Genomic DNA, 20,146 nt, shown 5'->3' with positions numbered 1-20,146 from the left:
TGGCCTAATTGCTTCTCACAGAGATGAGCTGCCATGTTCCTTGTTTCTGGTCTTATTAATTCTGGGACCTTTGTTATCATTAGCTCTGGAGATTTATACACCCTAAATCCTCAGATGTCAGGTTCTTGTTGTCCAGAGATATTGAAAGCTTCAGTTTGACACATTAGAATTTAGTTTTAGGGAGCTAAACACATCTGGCATATGTAATTTGGGCCTCCTTAAGTTAATAAAGGAAAAGAATGTTCTGAAACAAGCTTTTCTTCCTATAGTTACAATGATCCAGTGTTTCTAATTTAATGGAAGGACTTCTCACACTGAAAGGAAAAAGAGAAGACAAAAACTGGTCACCTTGCATAGCAACTGATATCACTGTCACAAAAGAGTCACAGGACAGGGCAAGTGTGTGAGTGGGTAATGGATGAACATTAGGTCCATATAAAATCAAAGGAATCAAGAAGACATTTCAAATGCATAAAAAACATCATCAAGTACACAAAGGATCTCCCAGTTGATGCATTATGAAATGCCATACGTTTTTCCTCTCAGTTGGGAAAAGGGTAACTTGTGAACCTTGGCTGTTCCCCTACTATGTTCTTTGTTCTCCTGGTGTTGTAGAAACCTCTGCCTCAGACCAGCCAGCAGGGGGTTGGGAGTCAGGCATCCCTTCATGCTCCTTGGATGCTGAATGATGCCCAGGGTGTTGCTTCATGCTGTTCAGAAAGATGCGTGAACGCATGATCTGTGTCTAATGCTCTAACTGATGTAAATGCAAATCACAATTTTTCTACTATTTTGGTGGCTTAGTATGTCTTCTTTTCTCTAGGATATTCTTTTGAAATTTCTAGAATGGGGACAAATGGAATGGGTACCTTAGCTGCTTTCACAAGGAGAGCTAAGTTGAAAGTTCTAGTGAAGGGTGGACCATGACTGAAAAAGACCCTGTCCTGGCTGAGAAAGTCCGTTTCTCTCCTTTGGGCTGCAGCTTTAGAAGGAGGCATATGCATGATCAGGGAGAAATACAAAGGCCTAACCTAAGACCGTGGTGGCAAAGAGAGAAAGAAAGAATCATCTTCAGATGGTATGGAGGTAGAATGCACAAAATTTAATGTCTAACTGGGGGTGTATACGAGAAGGGGAAATCAGTGTGAATCAAAGTTTTCTGATGTGGCTGGGTGAATAGCCCATTTATTCTACAAGATAGGAAATAAAGAAGATTAAGTAGGTTTCTGGGGCTAGACAGGTCCAGTTTTGGACATGTTGCGCTGGTTGTACCTATGGGATATCCAAGTGGTGATGAGTAGAAGGCAGCTAGATGTATAAAATGCATCAGCAACACTGTCAGCTACTGATATGTGAACAATAGTACTTGAATCCAATTCTCTATTTTCAGTATGTGTATTAACTCTTGCAGGGTTACTAGGGAAAGGAATACAAATGGTTTATCCAGCAGCACTCTAAGGGTTGCAAAAAGTAAAGACATCCCTCACTATTGCGCTGCATTTGTACACTGAAATGAAGTGATTTAACCACCCACAGCATCATTTCTCTTGTGAGCTGTCTCTGCTGGTTTGCAGCTTCTTGTCCACATGAGTGTGGCTGGCATCTGGACCGGATTTAAAACAGCTACCAGGCAGACAGAGACAGAGAACAGTGCTCTGGAACCCTTCTTCCATCCAACCTCACTGTCTATCCCATTTTCCTATGTGCATTCTTACTTCCAGCTGCCACAGGGTCATTGAGTCTTAGCTTAAATCAAATGTCCTCTGGCTCTAGGTCCCATGATGAAAAATTTATGGAGTCCTGGACACATTACAAGTTCTACAGCTTTGCAGCTGAAATCCTTCAGGTCCTCCTGACCTACTGAAGGAAAAAAATATGTTTTATTTTATTGTGATTCCCAAACATTCTTCTAGTATGTACATTTCTCCTACAGAATGGATATGTTGCTTCCAGCAATGTGTTTTATATTACCTTGAAGAGTAGAAAAGCTCTGATAGGAGGAAACAGAGAAAACAGACTTGTAATGGGACATAGGACCAAATCTATGGATCATTAGTCTGTCTTTCTCTTTGACTGTGAACGCCTTATGTGAGTCAATGACTGTACCCTAACTTGTTTCCAAAAACAGTTTCTATCCTCCCACTAATGATGTGCTGGTCTTTGTTTTTATTAAATTGTATATGTAAATAAACACACAAGAATTTTCTTAGGACCTTAAAAATATCATCTGATCTTGAAAAGTCCAGGATATACCTTGTTACTCATGAATTAAACTTATTCCAGATAATAGAATTTCTAAATCTATACCCAAACCCCAATTCTCTCTCTCTGTTCAGGAGACTATAAGTAACGCTCTGGATATGTCTTGAAAACAAGGTAGCTAGTGGCACTTACCTTGACAATGAAATCTGCTGTGAGTGGTCCAGTCATTCTCAGTATTTCTTTGTCTGGAAATTTCTGGAAGTCGACACTAGAATTGTCCACAAGAAAGGTGCCTGTCGAGCTGAGACTGTTTTCACCTTTAGCCCCCTGCAGGGTTTTGGTTTCCAGATCTACAAGTTCAAACACATGTAAAGGGGAGGAAGATGTTCCCAGGGCTGCCCCAGACCACACGCAAGCATGTTTCATAAAACAGTCTACAGCTATGTAAGGGACAAGTACCATCCTTTATATGACTGATGCCGTTGAAATTGGGATAGAACCAAAATTTATGGGGGGCCTCGATCACAGAGGAATTTACATTGCAAGAGAAATTATTTTAAAACTCATTAGCCAAGTGTTCAAGGCTCCCAGTCCAGAAATCTTTGACTACCCAATGATCACATTAGGGTAGTCCACATTCCCACCATCCTATTCCTTAACTAAACCACTCCTGTACATCTCTTACTGATTTTGGTCTCTATGGGTCTCTGTCTAGAATACCCTCCAGTTTTCTTTTTGATCTGTGAGATTCAGAGTTCCTGCGCAGAGTTCCTCTCAGCACCTGTGTGACTTAATAGCCATGTATTACCTTGTGTGTATTTGTACTATCTGCTTACCACGTGTGTGCTGTGGCTCGTCATGAAGAAATGATAGTAATAAGGACAAAGAAGTCAGCATTCTTTTTAGTTCACTCTCTTTTTAAAGTCTTGTTGGGTACCTAATATAGTATTATGTGCATATATGATATTTTGTTAAGTGCCAAAGAGAAAAAGAACTTCTTGATTCCTGGAGCATTCCAATCTGAATTTGGCCAATGAAAAAGGTGATGAAATGTCTTTTGTTGGAGGAAATGTGAGCAAGCTGAGGATGATGGTAATTACACTGTGTATTTCAGAGCGGGTCAAATGCTCATGTGATCGAGAAATGATTTAAAACAACTGACCACTGTATGAAGAGGGACAGACTAAGTCTAAAGGTTTCTAAACTTGCATAAGAATCCTTAGCTTTGGGAGTGCCTGGGTGGCTCAGTGGGTTAAAGCCTCTACCTTCGGCTCAGGTCATGATCCCAGGGTCCTGGGATCGAGCCCCGCATCAGGCTCTCTGCTCAGCAGGGAGCTTGCTTCCCCCTGCCCCCTGCTTCTGCCTGCCTCTCTGCCTACTTATGATCTCTGTCTACTTATTTATTTATAAACAAATAAACTCTTAAAAAAATCCTTAGCTTTGCAGAAGGATATAGTGTCAGGTGAGCCTCTGGGTCTCCTACCCCACATTCAACCAGAATGACTCCCTTCTTCTATGTCTTACAGATTGGGGATCTAGGATAGTTTTAGGACCTCTGGAGGTGCTAAATTATTCCAAGTGTTGTCTTTTTCAAGCTGGAATACAAACAGATAAAGAATGTTGGTGTTCAATGAAATGCCCACGACCCTCAAATGAAGTCTGTGTAGCCCTTTTTCTGGAGTAGGTCAGGCTTCATCCCCCTGACCTAGAGAAGAGAGGTCCTCACAGAAGAACATGAGCAACACCAAGAAGGAACAGGAGGGGAAACCACAGCTGTTGTCATCAGAGCAAAGCCAACATCATGGGATCTCCGTCCTCTAGCCTTCATTCTTCAAGCCACCTTATGTGTATGTGTACTCATTTGCAGATGTATCTCCAAGACATCAATCAACTTAGTTTTGGAAAAATCCTGGAGGTCTAAGTCTGATCTGAGCAACTGATTCAGTTTTATCACCAGATCTCCCAGCGGTACTTCCCAAGGTACTTCTGGTTGAAAATAAGTTGGGGCTGGATCAGACTGCCTGCCTAGTCTTTTTCTGGTTTGGCCCCAAATATTTCAGGATAGTCCCATATTAGACCAGCTACTGAGAGTTAAGTTCAAAGGGTTGCAAGAGAAATAGGGTGTCATTTATTCACATATTCATTTTACATTATGTATTATATTATATTCCAGATATACAAGACAAAAATTTCTTGAGTTCCATGTATGTTGTCAACAGGACGTCTGTTGGGGGGAAAAATTCCATTTTGCTTTCCACCATTTACAAATATCATCTGCCACTTCTCCTACTGAGTTCTTGGGACAATTAGAGCAAATGAGGCTCAGTCTTTAGCTTCTTAATGATCACATTAATTAGGAAAACTGGGAGGCTCATACATTTATAAAAATGAATTTTCACTTCAATCTATTCTTTGGGGTCTTTCTTCTGCATGGAGGAGTCAGTCCCCTACTTGGTGATGATCTCTGCCTGGAAGCTTTATTCTGAGCAGGCCCGTCACTGCTCAGAAAAATACTGTTTTTGAGTGGGGTTGTTACACGAGCAGTTACCTCTGTCCAATCCTCCAGGGGGGAAGCAAATCATTTGAATGGTTCCCTTGACATGTGAACATTATATGTTGGGGGGTTGTTCAGGGTTAGACAAGAGCCTGGATCCATATAAGGTGACATATCAGCATCTTCTGGCTTTGCCTGAACTGCACCTTATTCCTTCCCTTCACGTGACCCCTCAAATCCAGCCTCTCCCATGAAATGTATTTATTTTTATTTTTAGAAAGACTATAGTAGGCCATCTGAACTTTCACAGGCTCCAATTTATCTTCCTCTTGTTTGTCTTTCTGGAATGATTTCATTTATAATCCAATTGCCAAAAGATAATGCTTGCTACCTAAATTGGTTTCCTAGGCATGTGTGTAGGAGGGGAGAAATTACAGAAGATGATAGATGGCTCTTTAGAAATCCAGGAACAGTCACAGCAGAGGAGATCAGAAATGTTCAAGGAACCAGCTGAAGTCAAGCCTTTCAGTGGAACTGAATTTTGTAGAAAATACAATGTATCCTCTTATACCCCTTCCCTGGTTTGTGGCCTCTAATTGTCTGCTGGTAATTTACAGGTCTACCTCTCAACAAGAGTAAATGCTAATAATAAAAAAAAGAAAATATGTAGCTGTGTACTACCGCCTTGGCAGGAGTGAAGATATCAATTCTTTCTAAATTCTGGTGGGGCCATGCTACCATTTGATCTTTAGGGTTGTGATTACCCATCAATCCTCAATCCCAATAGCTATCTTCAGTATATGAGGGCTTTGTATTGTCTTTAATACATGGAATGTTTAACCATACCACTATGGCTTTCTTTAAATGTCCAGTTAAGGCTGTCTGGTGCTTCTATGACCCCTGAATTGATAAAATAATAGAACATGAGAAGAGGAAGAAAGAATGAAGGTGAGGGAGGGAAGGTTGGAAGGAAGAAGGAAAAAAAAGGAGAGGCAAGGCAAGAGAAAGACTGAGACTGATTGGAGAGGAAGAAGAGAGAGAATGAGAAATAATATTCACAAAAGCTAAACATGTGCTTGACTCATGAAAAACCTATTGGGAGCATCTATTTTGTATTTTTCAGGATGAGTGTGGTTAAAGATAATTACCCTGAGGTTTCTGCTATCTCATCAAGCAGCCAAAAGATAAACAGAAGCACTCAAAATATCATATTATGATAGAGTGGAAGGATTTGCACTTCTGTATTTTAATCTCCTCTGGGAACAAAAAATAATAGTGACTAAAATTCTCAATACCCAAAAGAAAACAACTGAGCTTACTTACACAAGTGATCAGGTCCTTTTAAAACGAGGCGAATATGTCTGCTTCCATAAGGAACAGCAACCACAGTATCATCCACTAGAGAGAAACAAAGGGGTATCTTAAAGGCACATAATTTGATACAAAATCATCAATTAGCTGCTATATAAATTCACTGACTTATACACTCCCCCAAAGGACAATCATCTTTTAAGTGTTTGAAATAGGAACACCAGTATTTGGGAATCAAAATGTCCATTTCCCTCAAAATAAAACATGCCAATGAAACTGGTCACTAGTTAACTTATGGGGGACCTGACCTTTTAAAATACATATATGTAAATTTTGATATATTGAGAAATGAATTTATAAGTTTCCATTTCTGATTTTAAAACCTGGTTTTACATTACTAAACTTCTCCAGATTCTGAAAATGAAAATAAACTTGAATAGTCAAAGAATGACTGTATTATATCAAGATCTGAATTTCTTTCTAGCAAAGTAACTATCTTGGATTATTCGGAAAAATAAGAACAGGAGAAATCATCTTTGTTCGTATTTGTTAAATCTCTCAAGGGCGGAAATCATGCCTCCCAGTTCTTTAATATCCTTCACCCTATCTACATGTAATATTATATATAGTAAGTGTTACAGGAATGGTTATGAACCTTTCCCCTCACATACCCTCTCTGCTTGAAAATTATTATTATTATTTTCTGCTTGAAAATTAAAAAAAAAAAAAAACACTTTTTTTTTTTTTCCAATGCTGAATCACAGCCAGATTTAGAAATGGATTACTTTCCCTCTACTTGCAAATTGAGATTCAATTCACTGGAAGCAGAACCTACTTATTTATTTTTTTTAATTAGAGGTATATTCTATATTCAAACACATCCCAGGCATTCTGACTTGTGACATCTGTGACAACAATACCTCTAATTTACCTGCCACTGAAGAGTTTCACTTTCTAAATTCACCATTTACTCCTTCACCCAAAGCTTGTGACATAGGCAAAGAGGATGCTACAATCTCCATTTCATGATGATGAAATAGAGCTTCTGAGAAGTACAGGGAAAGGCCCATGGTCAAAAAAGAGGAGGGCATTCCAGAAGGAAAGGAAAAAAGCAGGCACTTTAAATTCACCAGCGTATTCAGAAGCTCTGTGGGATTCTTCGTTTCACACATAGTTTTCTGATATTATACATTATCATGCTCTCATTGGAAAAATTTAGTTTCCATAAGAGTAATCCTAAAAGATAACCCAATGTTCTGAGACTTACCATTATCCTTCTTTAGGAGAATCTGATTTCTACAAATGAATCTCAGAAGTTCCCTAACTTCTCTAATCTTCATTTCCCTCATTTGTAAGACAGGGAAAACCACACTTGCCTCACAATATTGTTGTAAAAAGATACAGATATTGATATCAATATATAGCCTGGAACACAGGAGGCATTTTGTAAATATTACTTTCCTCCTTCTCTTCCAAATCTCCTTAAGGACAGGAACTGAAAGACTGTTTATTTTTACAATGATTTTAAACCCTCCAACATAGCCAGTTGAATGAGAAAGAAAAATCATATGCTCTCAATTCTTTCCCTAAAGAGGTTACATTTACCAAGTTCTCTCCAATGTTGAATATTCCACTCACACTACAACCTTCTCACAGTTTTTAATGTCATACATTGTTGAAGGAAAGGCTGAATCTCAGAGAGCCAAGACTGTGGCTGTAAGCACAAAACATGTAAGGAGAATATTGAAAAGGAACAAAAAGTGTTCAGACTGGGCCCATAGAGCTTTAAATGTCTTGCATAAAGACATGGATTTTTAAGTTTACAAAAGAAACTCAAAGCAGTTAAAACAATGGGATTTCTGGAAATAGAAAGTCTTTGTTTATCCACAGGTCAAATAAAGTGCAAGTAAAAGGGAAGCTTTCTGTTTGGCTCTGCAAGGCTCAGCGGCAGGCTTCTGACCCACACACAACTCAGGCGGCCTCCCTCTTGTTCTGGTGAGAAGCCACTCGTATTCCACTTACTGGGGCATTAACCCTAACTTCTGGCTGATGTGTTAACTTGGTATGCTTCCCAGGGAAGATGGGGAGAAACCCAGAAGGGTGTTGGGGGAAGAGGCTAGGATGGAGACAGGAGATGGGGCTAGAATGGAATGTCTCTTCATGCCCCCTGCACTTGCCTAAATCACAGGGAAACAGGGAGCATCTCAAGTTGGTGCAGACTTGAAGAGTCCAGCACAAGGCACAGGGAGTATGAAGAGTCATGGTCTGGTTTTTTGTGGTTCTGTAAAAGGTCGATGGACAAGTGACAGCTCATCAGGCAATCGGCAAGTTCATGTCTTTCTTCCACAAATATTTTTTGAGTGTCTCCTAGTGTCAGGCTCCCTTCTAGGTACCAGAGATTCAGTGTCAAAAAAGGCCAGCCAAGCAGCAGCCCTGCAAAATGGTCCAAGAAAAAGGGACCCAAGATAAAAAACAAGGGAAAATATCACATGCTCTGCCCTGCTCATGGAAATCCATAAAGCACATTGGTTTCTTAGAAACCCTGAACTGGGGGCACCTGGGTGGCTCAGTTGGTTGGGTGACTGCCTTTGGCTCAGGTCATGATCCTGGACTCCCGGGATCGAGTCCCACGTCGGGCTCCCAGCTCACTGGGGAGTCTGCTTCTTTCACTGACCTCTCTCCTCTCATGCTCTCTCTCTTTCTCTCAAATAAATTTTTAAAAAAATCTTAAAAAAAAAAAAAAGAAAAAGAAACCCTGAACCCAAGAACTTCATTTCATTCTATGTAACCTGGGGTGTCCCCTAAAGAGTTTACCCAGGGATTTTTTTTTTTTATTTAGAAATAAAATTTTATATCAAATACTAACAGGCAGTGGGAGACAGTTGGAAATAATATTGTTTTATAATATAAAATATATGGGCTAGGTCAGTAAATACAGCTTGTCTCCTGATATTTAGCATTCATATTTCTCTAAGAGTTAAACTGTATTCTTTTTATTAACACTGTTAACACAGTGTTATCTCAAAATGTAATTTAAGAAGTGGTGATCTTAATTTGACAGAAAGATAGGAAAAAAATTGATATTATATTCTGCATGTTGATAAAAAGCCACTCTTTTGTTGGATATGTCTTAATAATTGTCTTACTGGAGAGTCTGGCTTTATCACCCATTTCTTTAGTGATTAATTCAATAGGTTCAGTTGGTGGGGCAGAAGGGTACACCCTCTTTCATTGGACCTCACATTCCTGAGGGTGTCCTTTTCCACAAAGACACACTGCTCTATGACAAAGGGCATCTGGCCTAATCTATTCTGGCTTTGTTGACAGGACCATGATGCCAGTTGTCAGGACTATTTCTAGGTTCTTAGTCAGCGATTCTGGAAGACTTGCTTCAGAGATCAGATAACATCTTTCTTAATTAAATCGACAAGCTTTCCATGAGAATCATAAATGCTGTCATTTCACCAATAACGGTTGCAAATGTCTTTTCTCAAGAAAATTGTTGTAAAGATTCTACCTAAAATATTTCCTCAAAGAATCTACAGCTATATGTATATTCCACAGCTTTCTATTGAATATTTTTATTTGTTTTCCAGTCTCATCATATGTAGACTTTTTTGTGTCATTCATTGCTGTAATACAAAAAGGTCATAATGATAATTTTTGAAGAGACAGGATTTCCTATTCTGATATCTGAGCTTGCCCTATTGTTAGACCTGTTGATGTGTATGTTTTTAGAGTCTTCCCTCTGCATCTATGAGACTGATAATTTTTTTAAACAAAAGTGTCATCATTAATGTGGTTGGCTATGTATAAAAATAGCAGTACATACAGTTGCCAATCTTGAGGAGGTTTTCATAGTATATTTTTTATCTTCATGCTAACTTTATTACCTTACAATGTATCCAATGAAATAAGGTGAAGCTGAGCATTTGAGCCCTTCAACTTCTCCCCATCAAGGTTGTGGGTCATTACACAATGGAGGACTCATATCCAAGAGGCGAAACAAGATCGATCTTCCTCAACGGTTGGGAACTTCATCCTTAGAGTCATCCAGGCCAAAAACTTTGGAGCCAACCTTGACTTCATATTTATATCTAATCAGTTAGAAAATCCTATTGCCACAAGAGTCAAAATACCATATTTCACAGACTCTAAGACAAACGATCTCTCACATTCTAATATATGTGAAATCAGATATTAGCCCACAACCAATGTTGACTTATATTCTTTCTTGCTGAGGCAGTAATCCTGCCACAGTTATCTTTGCCTGCATAGTTGCTAACAGCGAAGTTGTTAACATAGTTAACTAAGTTGCTAACACCAAAGCGGCCAGTATCAAACTTGCAAAATGGGTGTCAGCAGCTTGGAAGAAGATTCTAGGATAATAGGGGGACACCCTTATTGGAACTAAACAGTTGTGAGGGTTATAGGGAGATGAGGAATCAGAAGTGCTTAATAATACTACCAAAGTCAGAGTCAAAAGCTAGTTATACAGTTGCAAACCCGAGTTAAGAGCCCAGCATCAAGACTTCTCTTTCCTGACAAATAGATTAATAGCACCCAGACTTAGTTTTCTGCCTGGAAACAACCACAAGTCAGAAAATTATATAAAACCATGGTTTTCAAGATGTTGGACATCAGGCAAAGAAGAACAGCAATCCGTGAGAATCAGGAAAAAAGGTAGGTAAGTGTTAACACTGCCCCAGCTTCCTGCTTTGAAAGATTTTCCTGGCTGCATCTCAGGAGGTAGGAAACCCAAGCCTGGAGGATTCCTTGAGCTGAGACAAAGTTGAGAATCCAAGAAGATGAAGTATAACTTTATTCTATATGTTCAAAAACTTAAGTACATACATACAAAAATCTTCAGACCCAGAGAATTTTCAATGGTGAATGCTACCAAGCATTTGAAGAAGAAATAACATCAATTTTATACAATCTTTTCCAAAAAAACAGAGAAATCACTTCCCAAATCATTGTATGAGTTAGCATTACACTGCTACCAAAAACTAGGCAAAGATGGTATAAGAAAAGAATCCTACATGTAGAGAAAGGGGAACCCTCCTACACTGTTGGTGGGAATGCAAGATGGTGCAACCATGCTGGAAAACAGCAAGGAGATTTCTCAAAAAGTTGAAAATAGAGCTACCGCATGACCCAGCAATTGCTCTACTAGGTATTTATCCCAAAGATACAAATGTAGTGATCTGAAGGGGCACGTACACCTGAATGTTTATAGCAGCAATGTCCACAATAGGCAAACTTATGAAAGAGCCTAGATGTCCATAAACAGATGAATGGATAAAGAAGATATGGTATATATATATAATGGAATACTATGCAGCCATCAAAACCCACAAAATCTTGCCATTTTCAACGACATGGATGGAACTAGAAGGCATTATGCTAAGCATAATAAGTCAATAAGAGTAAGACAATTACCATATGATCTCACTGATGTGAGGAATTTGAGAAACAAGACAGAGGATCATAGGGAGGGAAAAATGAAACAAGATGAAACCATAGAGGTAGACAAACCATGAGACCTAATCTCAGGAAACAAACCGAGGGTTGCTGGAGGGAAGGGAGGTGGGAGGAATGGGATGGCTGGGTGATGGACACTGGGGAGGAGACAGGCTATTGTGAGTGCTGTGAATTGTATAAGACTGATGAATCACAGGCCTGTACCCCTGAAACAAATAATACATTATATGATTATTAAAAAAATTTTTAAAAAGGATCCTACAGACAACTATCTCTCATGAACATAGATATAAAAAACCCTCAGAAAAAACACCAGCAATTCAAATCCAGTAATCTAGATAAGGAATAATACATTATGACCAAGCAGAGTTTATCCCAGGAAAACAAGGCTGATTCTTTATTTGAAAATCAATTAACGTTAACCATCACAATAAAAGTCTAAGGAAGAAAAGCCATATGAACACAATCATTTGAAGCAGAAAAAGCATGATAAAATTCAACATTCATTCATTATAATAACTCTCAGCATATTAAGAATAAAAAAGAACTTCCTTAATGTGATAAAGGACAGCTAACTTCATACTCAATGGTGAGAAACTGAATGCTTTCCCTCTTAAGACTAGAAATGAGATAAGGATATCCACAACGGCCTCGTCTATTCTTTTTTTTTTTTTTTTTTTGCCTCTTCTATTCAGTATCATATTAGACATGCTTGCCAGTGCAATGAGGTCATAAAAATAAATAAGTGGTTTACAATTTGAAAAGGAAGAAGCAAAGCCACCCTTATTTGTAAAACAAGATGATAGTTTATGTAGAAAATCCCCAAACTCTCAGAACAAATAACTGAGTTAGCAAGTTTGTAAAATATGCAGCCAACACTTAAAAATAAACTAGCCATATAGAATTGGATATTTAAATAAAAAATAAAATGTCAGTGCAATAGGGCAAGAAATAAGAGGTACAAGTTTAACGAAAGTACAAGGACATGTACTCTGAAAACCAATAAAGGCCTATGAAAGGAATGAGAGAAGACCTAAAGGAATGGACAGCCATGAAGTGCTCATAGGTTAAGTGACTTAACATAGTAAAGATGCCCATTCCCCATGGATCAATCTATAGAATTAACAAAATTGTAAATCAAAATTTCAGCAATATTTTTTATTAATAGGGACAAGTAGATTGAAAAATTTATATGGAAGGGCAAAGAAATTAATATAGAATAGCCAAATGAGTTTCAAAAGAAGCGTGGAGTTGGAGGCATCAAACTATTTTATTTTAAGACTTCCCTTAAAGCTATAGTGACCAAGACAATGTTGTATTGGTGAAGGACTGACACATAGATCAGTCTAGAGAGTCCAAGAAAAGACCCATGCAGAAATGGCCAATGAACTTTTGACAAAATTTTAAAGGCAATTTAAGAGAGTAAAGGACATCTTTTCAACAAATGAGGCTGGAAGAGTTGGACATTGTTATACCTCTCCCACAAAAGAATTAACCTAGATATATCTTATAATACTGACATATACCTTATATAGAAATTAACTGAAAATTGGTCACTGATATAAAAGCTTACGTATAAAAATGTAACAATTTTAGAAGGAAATATAGGAGAAGATTGGTGACCTGGGATGAGGCAAGTTCTTATGTACAATGTTAAAGGCACAGTCCTAGCAAGAAAAAACTGATGACTGGTCTTCATCAAAATCAGAAGTTTTTGCTCTATGAAAGCTAATATGAAGTCAGTTTTGGGGAACAAAAAGGTACCTATGGAGAGAAAATATTTTCGAATCACACATCTGACCAAGAACATGTACCCAGAATGCATTGAGAATTCTCAAAATTGAATGGTAGGAAATCAAACGCATATAAAAACTGGGCAAAGGACATGAACCAACACTACCCCAAAGAAGAAATAAGCACTTCCATACTGGGCAGTATAATTTTACTCTCTTGCTCCGCTAAAGATGACCATGTTCTTATCCCCAGAACTGATGAAAACATTATGTTAAGGAGGAATTACGATTGCTGATGAAACTAAAACTGGTAATCAGCAGAATTTAAAGAGATTATCTTGGATGATCTGGGTGGGCCCAATGTAATAACGAGGACTCTTTAAACTGGGAGAGGTAGAAGAGGAGACAGAGGAAGAAGAGGATCTAAAGATTTTACACTGCAGACTCCAAAGATGCCAAGGAACATAGATAACCTAACAGAAGCTAAAAAGGCCAAATCAAAGAAAATCAATTAGCCCCTAGGACTTCCAGTCCCGCTCAACACTGAATTCATCTAACAAGAACCATTTCAGAGTTCTGACCCTCCAGAACCATAAAATAATGTGTTGCTTTGAGACACTAAGTTTGTGGCAATTTGATACAGCAGCAACTGGAGGCTAATACAACATGAAAAGATATTCAACATCCTTAGTCATCAGGAAAATGCAAATTAAAACAATGATGACATATGAATATGTACCGATTAGTATGGTTAAAAGAAAAAAAAATTGACAATATCAAGTGATGGAAAGAATGTGGAACAAGTGAAACTCTTACACATTGCTGGTAGAAAAGCAAAATAGTAAATTACTCTCAAAAAAAGTCTAGCAGTTTCTTAAAATATCAAATATGTATCTACCATATGATCTAGACGTTCAACTCCCAGGAATTTATCTAAGAGGTATGAAAAGCATAGGTCCATACAAAAATGTGTACATGAATGTTCATAGCAGCTTTATTTATAAGACCTCCCAAGTGAAAACAACTCAAATGCCTGTCAGCAGGTGCATGAATAAACAAACTGTGGTACGTCCATACACTGGAATTTCTATACAGCAATAAAATAAAATAAACTACTGATACATGCTACATTAATGAATCTCAAAATAATTATGGTGAATAAAAGAAGCCATTTGGACTATAGTATGTACTGTATAATTCCATTTATGTAAAATTCTAGAAAATGTAGTTAAATCCATTATGATAAAAAGATCAGTGGTTGCCAGGGGGCAGGGCTGGCAAAGCAGAAGGGCACAACAAAACTTTTGGGATGAGGGGTATGTTTGTTTTCACGGGTGTATGCATATGTAAAAATTCACAAATTTATGAATCTAGTATATTGTATGTCATCTATACCTCAATACAGCTGTTAAAAAAAAAAAAGAGTTCAGTGCCAATGTATTTTATTTCTTTTGTGAATTCTTTTTACAATTCTGTATTACAGGTACCCTCACGACATGTGGAAATTCAGCCCAAAATAATTAAAAAGAAATTACAGTTTGATATCTCAATGTGGTTTTGATTTGAATTTCCCTGATGGCTAATGATGATGAACATTTTTTCATGTGTCTGTTAGCCATTTGCATGTTTTCTTTGGAGAAGTGTCTGTTCATACCTTCTGACCATTTTTTGACATGATAATCTGTTTTTGGGTGTTGAGTTTCAGACATTCTTTATAGATCTTGAGAAAAAGTTTTTTGTCAGTTTGTTTACCAATTTAATAACATTTCAGGTCTTTTGTATGTATGAATAATCCATGCTTTAAAGAAAATCTAAATCTAAAGTAGATCTTTAAAAACTATCACATAAAAACCCTAAAAGGTCAGGAGGTTTTGTGTCAACATTTCTTAATTTCAGTGGCAGCTTTTGTTTCTTCCATAGTGGTGCATAAAATAATAGCCCTTCTTTCAATCGGTGAGGTCTTAGATTCACGGAAATGCAGTACGGAATCACCTCCACCACCACTCCCCATAGTCCAAGCCATCATCTTCCCAAGGCTGGCTCACCATAACAGCCTCCTAGTTTGGAGACCAACTGACTGAGACCAACTATAGTCTATTCTCAACACAGTACATAGAGTAATCCTTCTGAAAATAAATCAAGTCATTCCTCTGCTCAAAATCTTCTCATGACTTCTCATCTCATTCTGACTAAAAGCCAAAATCCTTACAAAATCCTACAATATCTTTGCCATTCTTCATCCCACCTTGCAACCAATCCTGCCTTCGTCATTTCCTGTAGGCTTCTTTAAACTGACTTTAAGTCACATGAGCTTCTTTGCACTTCAGGAAATATGTTGAGATTTGCGTTTACCAAGGGCCTTTGTATTTGCCTCTATGACTGGAATTCTCTTTCCTTTGACTTTTGCGTGGTGACCTTGGCCTCAGTTCAGATGCCATCTTAGCAGTCAGTGAGTCCTTGTTTTTTACCAATCTATGTAGTATTGCAACTCCCTGTAACACTGTTGCTGGCAGCCCAGCCTTATCTCCTATTCTTCTTCCCTGCTTTACTTTTTCCCCAAGACTTCTTTCACCATATGGAAACACATTTTATTTAGTTTTTTGTTTGGTCTGTTTTTTTGTCTGTCTGTCCCCGAGGAGTTTCGAGATATCCAGGTGATTTCAAAACACACAAATTCATATGAGAGTTTTGCAAAGCTGGAGACATTAAATTGATAGCAAATAGACTGGCTCCAGTTCTAAGTATATTGCATATACTTGGAAAATATGTAATGGGGTGCAAGCCAGTACAATTTGCAAGAGAGTGAGCCTTTAATTTCAAGAATCAAAAGTTAATGTTAGTTAAATTTATTCTCTTTTGTTGCTGCCGGGCTGGGGAAGTTGAAAGGAAGTGACCAGGAAAGATGGAAAGATTGAACGCTATCAGTGGACAGCCTTTTCCTTTAAAAGTGGGGAGGGGGGAAGTGTGCTTTGATCTAGCTCTCTTTCTTGTCTGTATTTGTATTAGGCAATTATACTATCTTTTGATACAAAGATGGTTTCTTTCTTATTTGCCAGCAAATGGCAGCCATTGGATAAGTTCCTCCTACTTTTCTTTTTCCTTCTGGCACTTCCCACCATGGTCTTTCTCCACTCTTCTGTTTTCTCTTTGTTTCCCCAAGGCTTGATAACATTTAAAAAAAAAAAAAAAAAGGAAATCTTGGATGTAAGTTCAGAAGAAAATGAGTTCAATGTGGGGAATCTTAGTGCTAGGGGTTCGTAAAGAGCACGTGGTTGGCTCACAGTGTCTTTTGGCAGAGTAGAGGGGAAAGAGCTGGCATAGGTCCACCGGGCCTTCAGGGGTGGAGCACTGCTCACCTGGCCAGCACCCTGGGCCCCGCAGAGTGGTCTACTCTTCCCTGCTTGGGGGTCACCTCACAGTCTGTAAATGTAGAGCAGAAGATTCTTCTGGGGTGGAGAAAACATAAGCGAGGCACTTTATTCAGCATCTGCTATAGATTGTGGTGAGGTGTGTGTGTATGTTGGGCTTTATTGAGATAAATCATTTTGTCACGAGGCGTCATCAGCACTAAGGTAAATGAATCAATTGCACTTTGTCCTTATGGATAATCATCAGGTTATGCATTATGTAATTTACCTACTCTCGTAGAGCACTTTTTATTGAAACATCTATTTGCAGATCTGGGGAGGACTTATGGCTCTTCATTTGCTTTGGTTTGTTCTTTCAGAGCTTCTCCACATTATTTCAGCAATTGAGGCCCCAGAGGTCCCTGATGACTGACCCCCCATACCTATCCAGGCAGAGTGTTCAGGGAGAGAGGATGAGTGGGAATGGAGGGAGGGTCCCTTACTCCTAAGCCCACTATACAGCAGTTATGGCACAAAAGGAAGCCATCCCCTTTATCTGTGCCTAGCAGAAATTCCTAGATTCCTAAATAATGAACATTGATTCACTTACATGACATAAATAATTAGCAAGATTTGACCTCTTCTAGGATTTCTTAAAGTGTTCTACAAGGGTGACTTCTGAAATGTAACTTCCCCCACCCCTCCCCTATATGCTACCATGACTTCAGAGATTTACAAAAGAAAAGAATCATGCCTCTATCCTCTGGTTTTCATCTTCCAAATTCTTTAATTTGTCATCGTAGAGAAGAAGCTACCAACACATGGAAGAAAAAAAAAAAATCTCACGTGAATGTACTATATCAATGTCTAACTTAGCTCATCTTTCATTTTCTCTGCCAGAGTCTTTTTTTCCCCCCAGATTCACATTTTTCATTGCCAGCAGGGGTGTTAGCATGTCGAGTTCCCTAAGCTGGTACCTCCAATGTTTCTTGTGTTTAAAAGTCCCTAGTCTTCCTTGCTACCACCTCTTCTTCCCCACCTAGAGCCTAGTCCTTTGGACAAACTGCCTTTTCCTGACTTCTGGGAATAGTTCTTTAGTATCCATGGCCTTTTTTTTTTTACCTACAAGTCCACTGAAAGCCAAACACCCTGCCAAGCATCAGTTGTTTTTTTCCCAGCTAGTCAACAAATAGAAGAACAAAACCACATTCAGTAAAAGATACTCATTCTCAGTTCCCAAACCAGGGGAGACATGTGCAAAGATAAATCAAAGATCTATTGAAGGATTGATTCTAGGTAACGGCAAAATCTGGAGACAGTCTACCAAGCAAGGTCAAATTATTCTAAAAAACGTATGTCTTTGATTACAAGAGTTGCCTTATTTCTATCTTTTTTCTGATGTAGCACCTAGGTCAGTGATTGTGACAGAGACAGTGTTTTGTAAAATGATCTGAGTCACTGTGTGACTGAGTGGCTGTTTTAGGTATCACTAGACATGTGCCATCTACCCCAGCAAGACCCAGCTGGGCAGACATTTGTGGTACCTTGTTTTGATCCATCTAATTGCTTTAAAATGGCCCATCAAGGAAATGATCAGCAGGGTTGTGGGACAGTCCAAGCAATGAGGAAGTGCTTAGGCTCTGGAATCAGACTCTGGGCTTGAATCTTGGGCCTACCATTTTAGAGTTGCATGACTGTGCAAGTCACATAATCTGTCTCGGCTTCAGTTATCTTATTCAAAACACAAGGATAAACAATGCCTGGCTAGAAGGTTGTCATCAGGATATGAGACGATGGTGTGACATTCCCAGCACTTAACTGTCTAGTAAGCATGACTTCACTGTGCTAGTATAGAGAGATGAAGAAGAAAGAGTCAGTAAACGGCTTCCTATAATCACTGTCCGATATTAATTCTGAAAGAACCTACGATCAGCACCAATCAGAGGTCGTTTTGTAAATGAAGACAGCATGACATCATGGTGTAGGAGTGAATTTGTTTAGATTTACACGCTCTCCCTACTATATCCCCCTGCTATATACTACATCATGTTATGTATCAGGCAGAGGCTTGGGGGCAGTCTGTCCTCATGTCAGGCATGTCTGTCAATAGATTGTATTTTGATCCACGTGGAATTCAGTCCTGCTGTAACGCAAGAGAAAGCTGTCCTCTGGATTACCTGACTTGCTCTATCTAAACTACTGCAAAAGCAGGAGCATGGTGCTTTCTACAATATGTTCAGATTTGTCTTCGTTTTGGTAGTGGCCTTATTCCTAGCTTGAGGGGAGCCAGCACGAGACCAGAAGAGATCAATTAGCCTGCCAACCCCCAGATTGCCCCATCTCTGTGGCATCTTACCTTTGGTTGCAGAGAGCTGAGATTTATACTGCCCTCGGACCAGCCGGCAGGTGGACCCATCCCCGCTGCAGACTCCACAGTTATCCTCCTTGATGGTGCTTCCCAGCTGGTGATCGCAGCCGACAATCTAACAGGAGGAAGAGATGTGTGGTTCAACCAGGTGCCTACCGTAGGGCTCCATCGTGAGGCCCATCACCATGCAGGGACCCTCCCTTCACTTTTGAGGAAGGCTAAAACATGCTTCCCATAGAGGAACCAATTCAACTGAAATTTCCAAGCTAAGGAAGAAGAAAAACAGTATAGACAAAGATGCTTTTACAGTTCAAATATATAAACAGAAAGAGAGGGGTGGAAGGGGGGGAGGCAGAGGATGGGGGCAGGCAGGGAAGAAGTAAGGGAGAGAGGAAGATCTTGACCTGTTGATATGATTGAGCCTTAATTAAGAAATCATTCCCAGTGTAATAATTATGATTCACTAAAATTACAAAAATACAATTATGGAAGAAAAGATTTCATGGATTATTTTCACATTCCATATTGTTCCTTAGACTAGAAGCTGTGTAAGGGTAGGGGTGTAGTGTGTTAGGTCCATTGATGTACTCCGAGCAACTGCTATTGTGCTTGGCAAATTGTACCCCTCAATAGGAATTGGTGAATCATAACAGGTGAAAGAGTTCTACCACTGAGCCACCAAGGCTGCTGAATGGTAATGAAAATGGTTCTTTTTCTAGCTAGTGCTTCAACTAAGAAAAGAGAAACAATCACAGAATCAGCCACCAGAAGCAAGATTACTGGATGTGTGTGCGGTGGGAGAGGAGCATTGACGTGGAGGGTGGCAGAGATAACCAATACTGAGGCCCTCTCTGCCTGGCTATGTCCCACCAGGCACAATACAAGTATCTCATTAATTCTGAGAATGATCATGTAAGACATCTCCATTTATAGCTGAGGCCATGAATCTGGCCAAGGTCACTTTGGTAATAAGTAGCTGAGTTCTAAGCACATCTGACATAGCATTTATCCTTAGTCCAAATCAGTCTTAACGAAATCACAAGCACTTATCACGTATGTGGGCAAATTAAGCTGTACTTTGACTCTTTCCTTTCCAATGTTCAAGTTCAAAAAAATTCAAAGCCAAACTGCATCAAGTTGTACTTCTATAGTTCCAGTTAGATCTAGTACCAAAAGACCTATTCCACTTCCAAATTACTTCAACAAC

At 39.0% G+C, this 20,146-nt stretch overlaps 1 protein-coding gene across 2 annotated transcripts in view; it reads right to left on the bottom strand.

Moving 5' to 3' along the window:
* LOC309846444 (ADAMTS-like protein 1) overlaps positions 1 to 20,146 on the bottom strand; it is a 393,439-nt gene that overhangs the window by 244,709 nt on the left and 128,584 nt on the right. For both annotated transcript variants that reach the window (XM_082695353.1, XM_082695354.1), the window contains exons 5-7: positions 18,928 to 19,054; positions 6,020 to 6,094; positions 2,395 to 2,552 (exon numbers count right to left, since the gene is read on the bottom strand). In XM_082695353.1, coding sequence (XP_082551479.1) covers positions 2,395 to 2,552; positions 6,020 to 6,094; positions 18,928 to 19,054 — 360 coding nt within the window. The remainder of the gene's footprint in view (positions 1 to 2,394; positions 2,553 to 6,019; positions 6,095 to 18,927; positions 19,055 to 20,146) is intronic.

Source organism: Mustela nivalis, assembly GCF_964662115.1.
Source record: "Mustela nivalis genome assembly, chromosome: 13".
NCBI lineage: Eukaryota > Metazoa > Chordata > Mammalia > Carnivora > Mustelidae > Mustela > Mustela nivalis.
The sequence above is the reverse complement of the archived record's forward strand: the minus strand, read 5'-3'. Positions and strand labels throughout refer to the sequence as shown.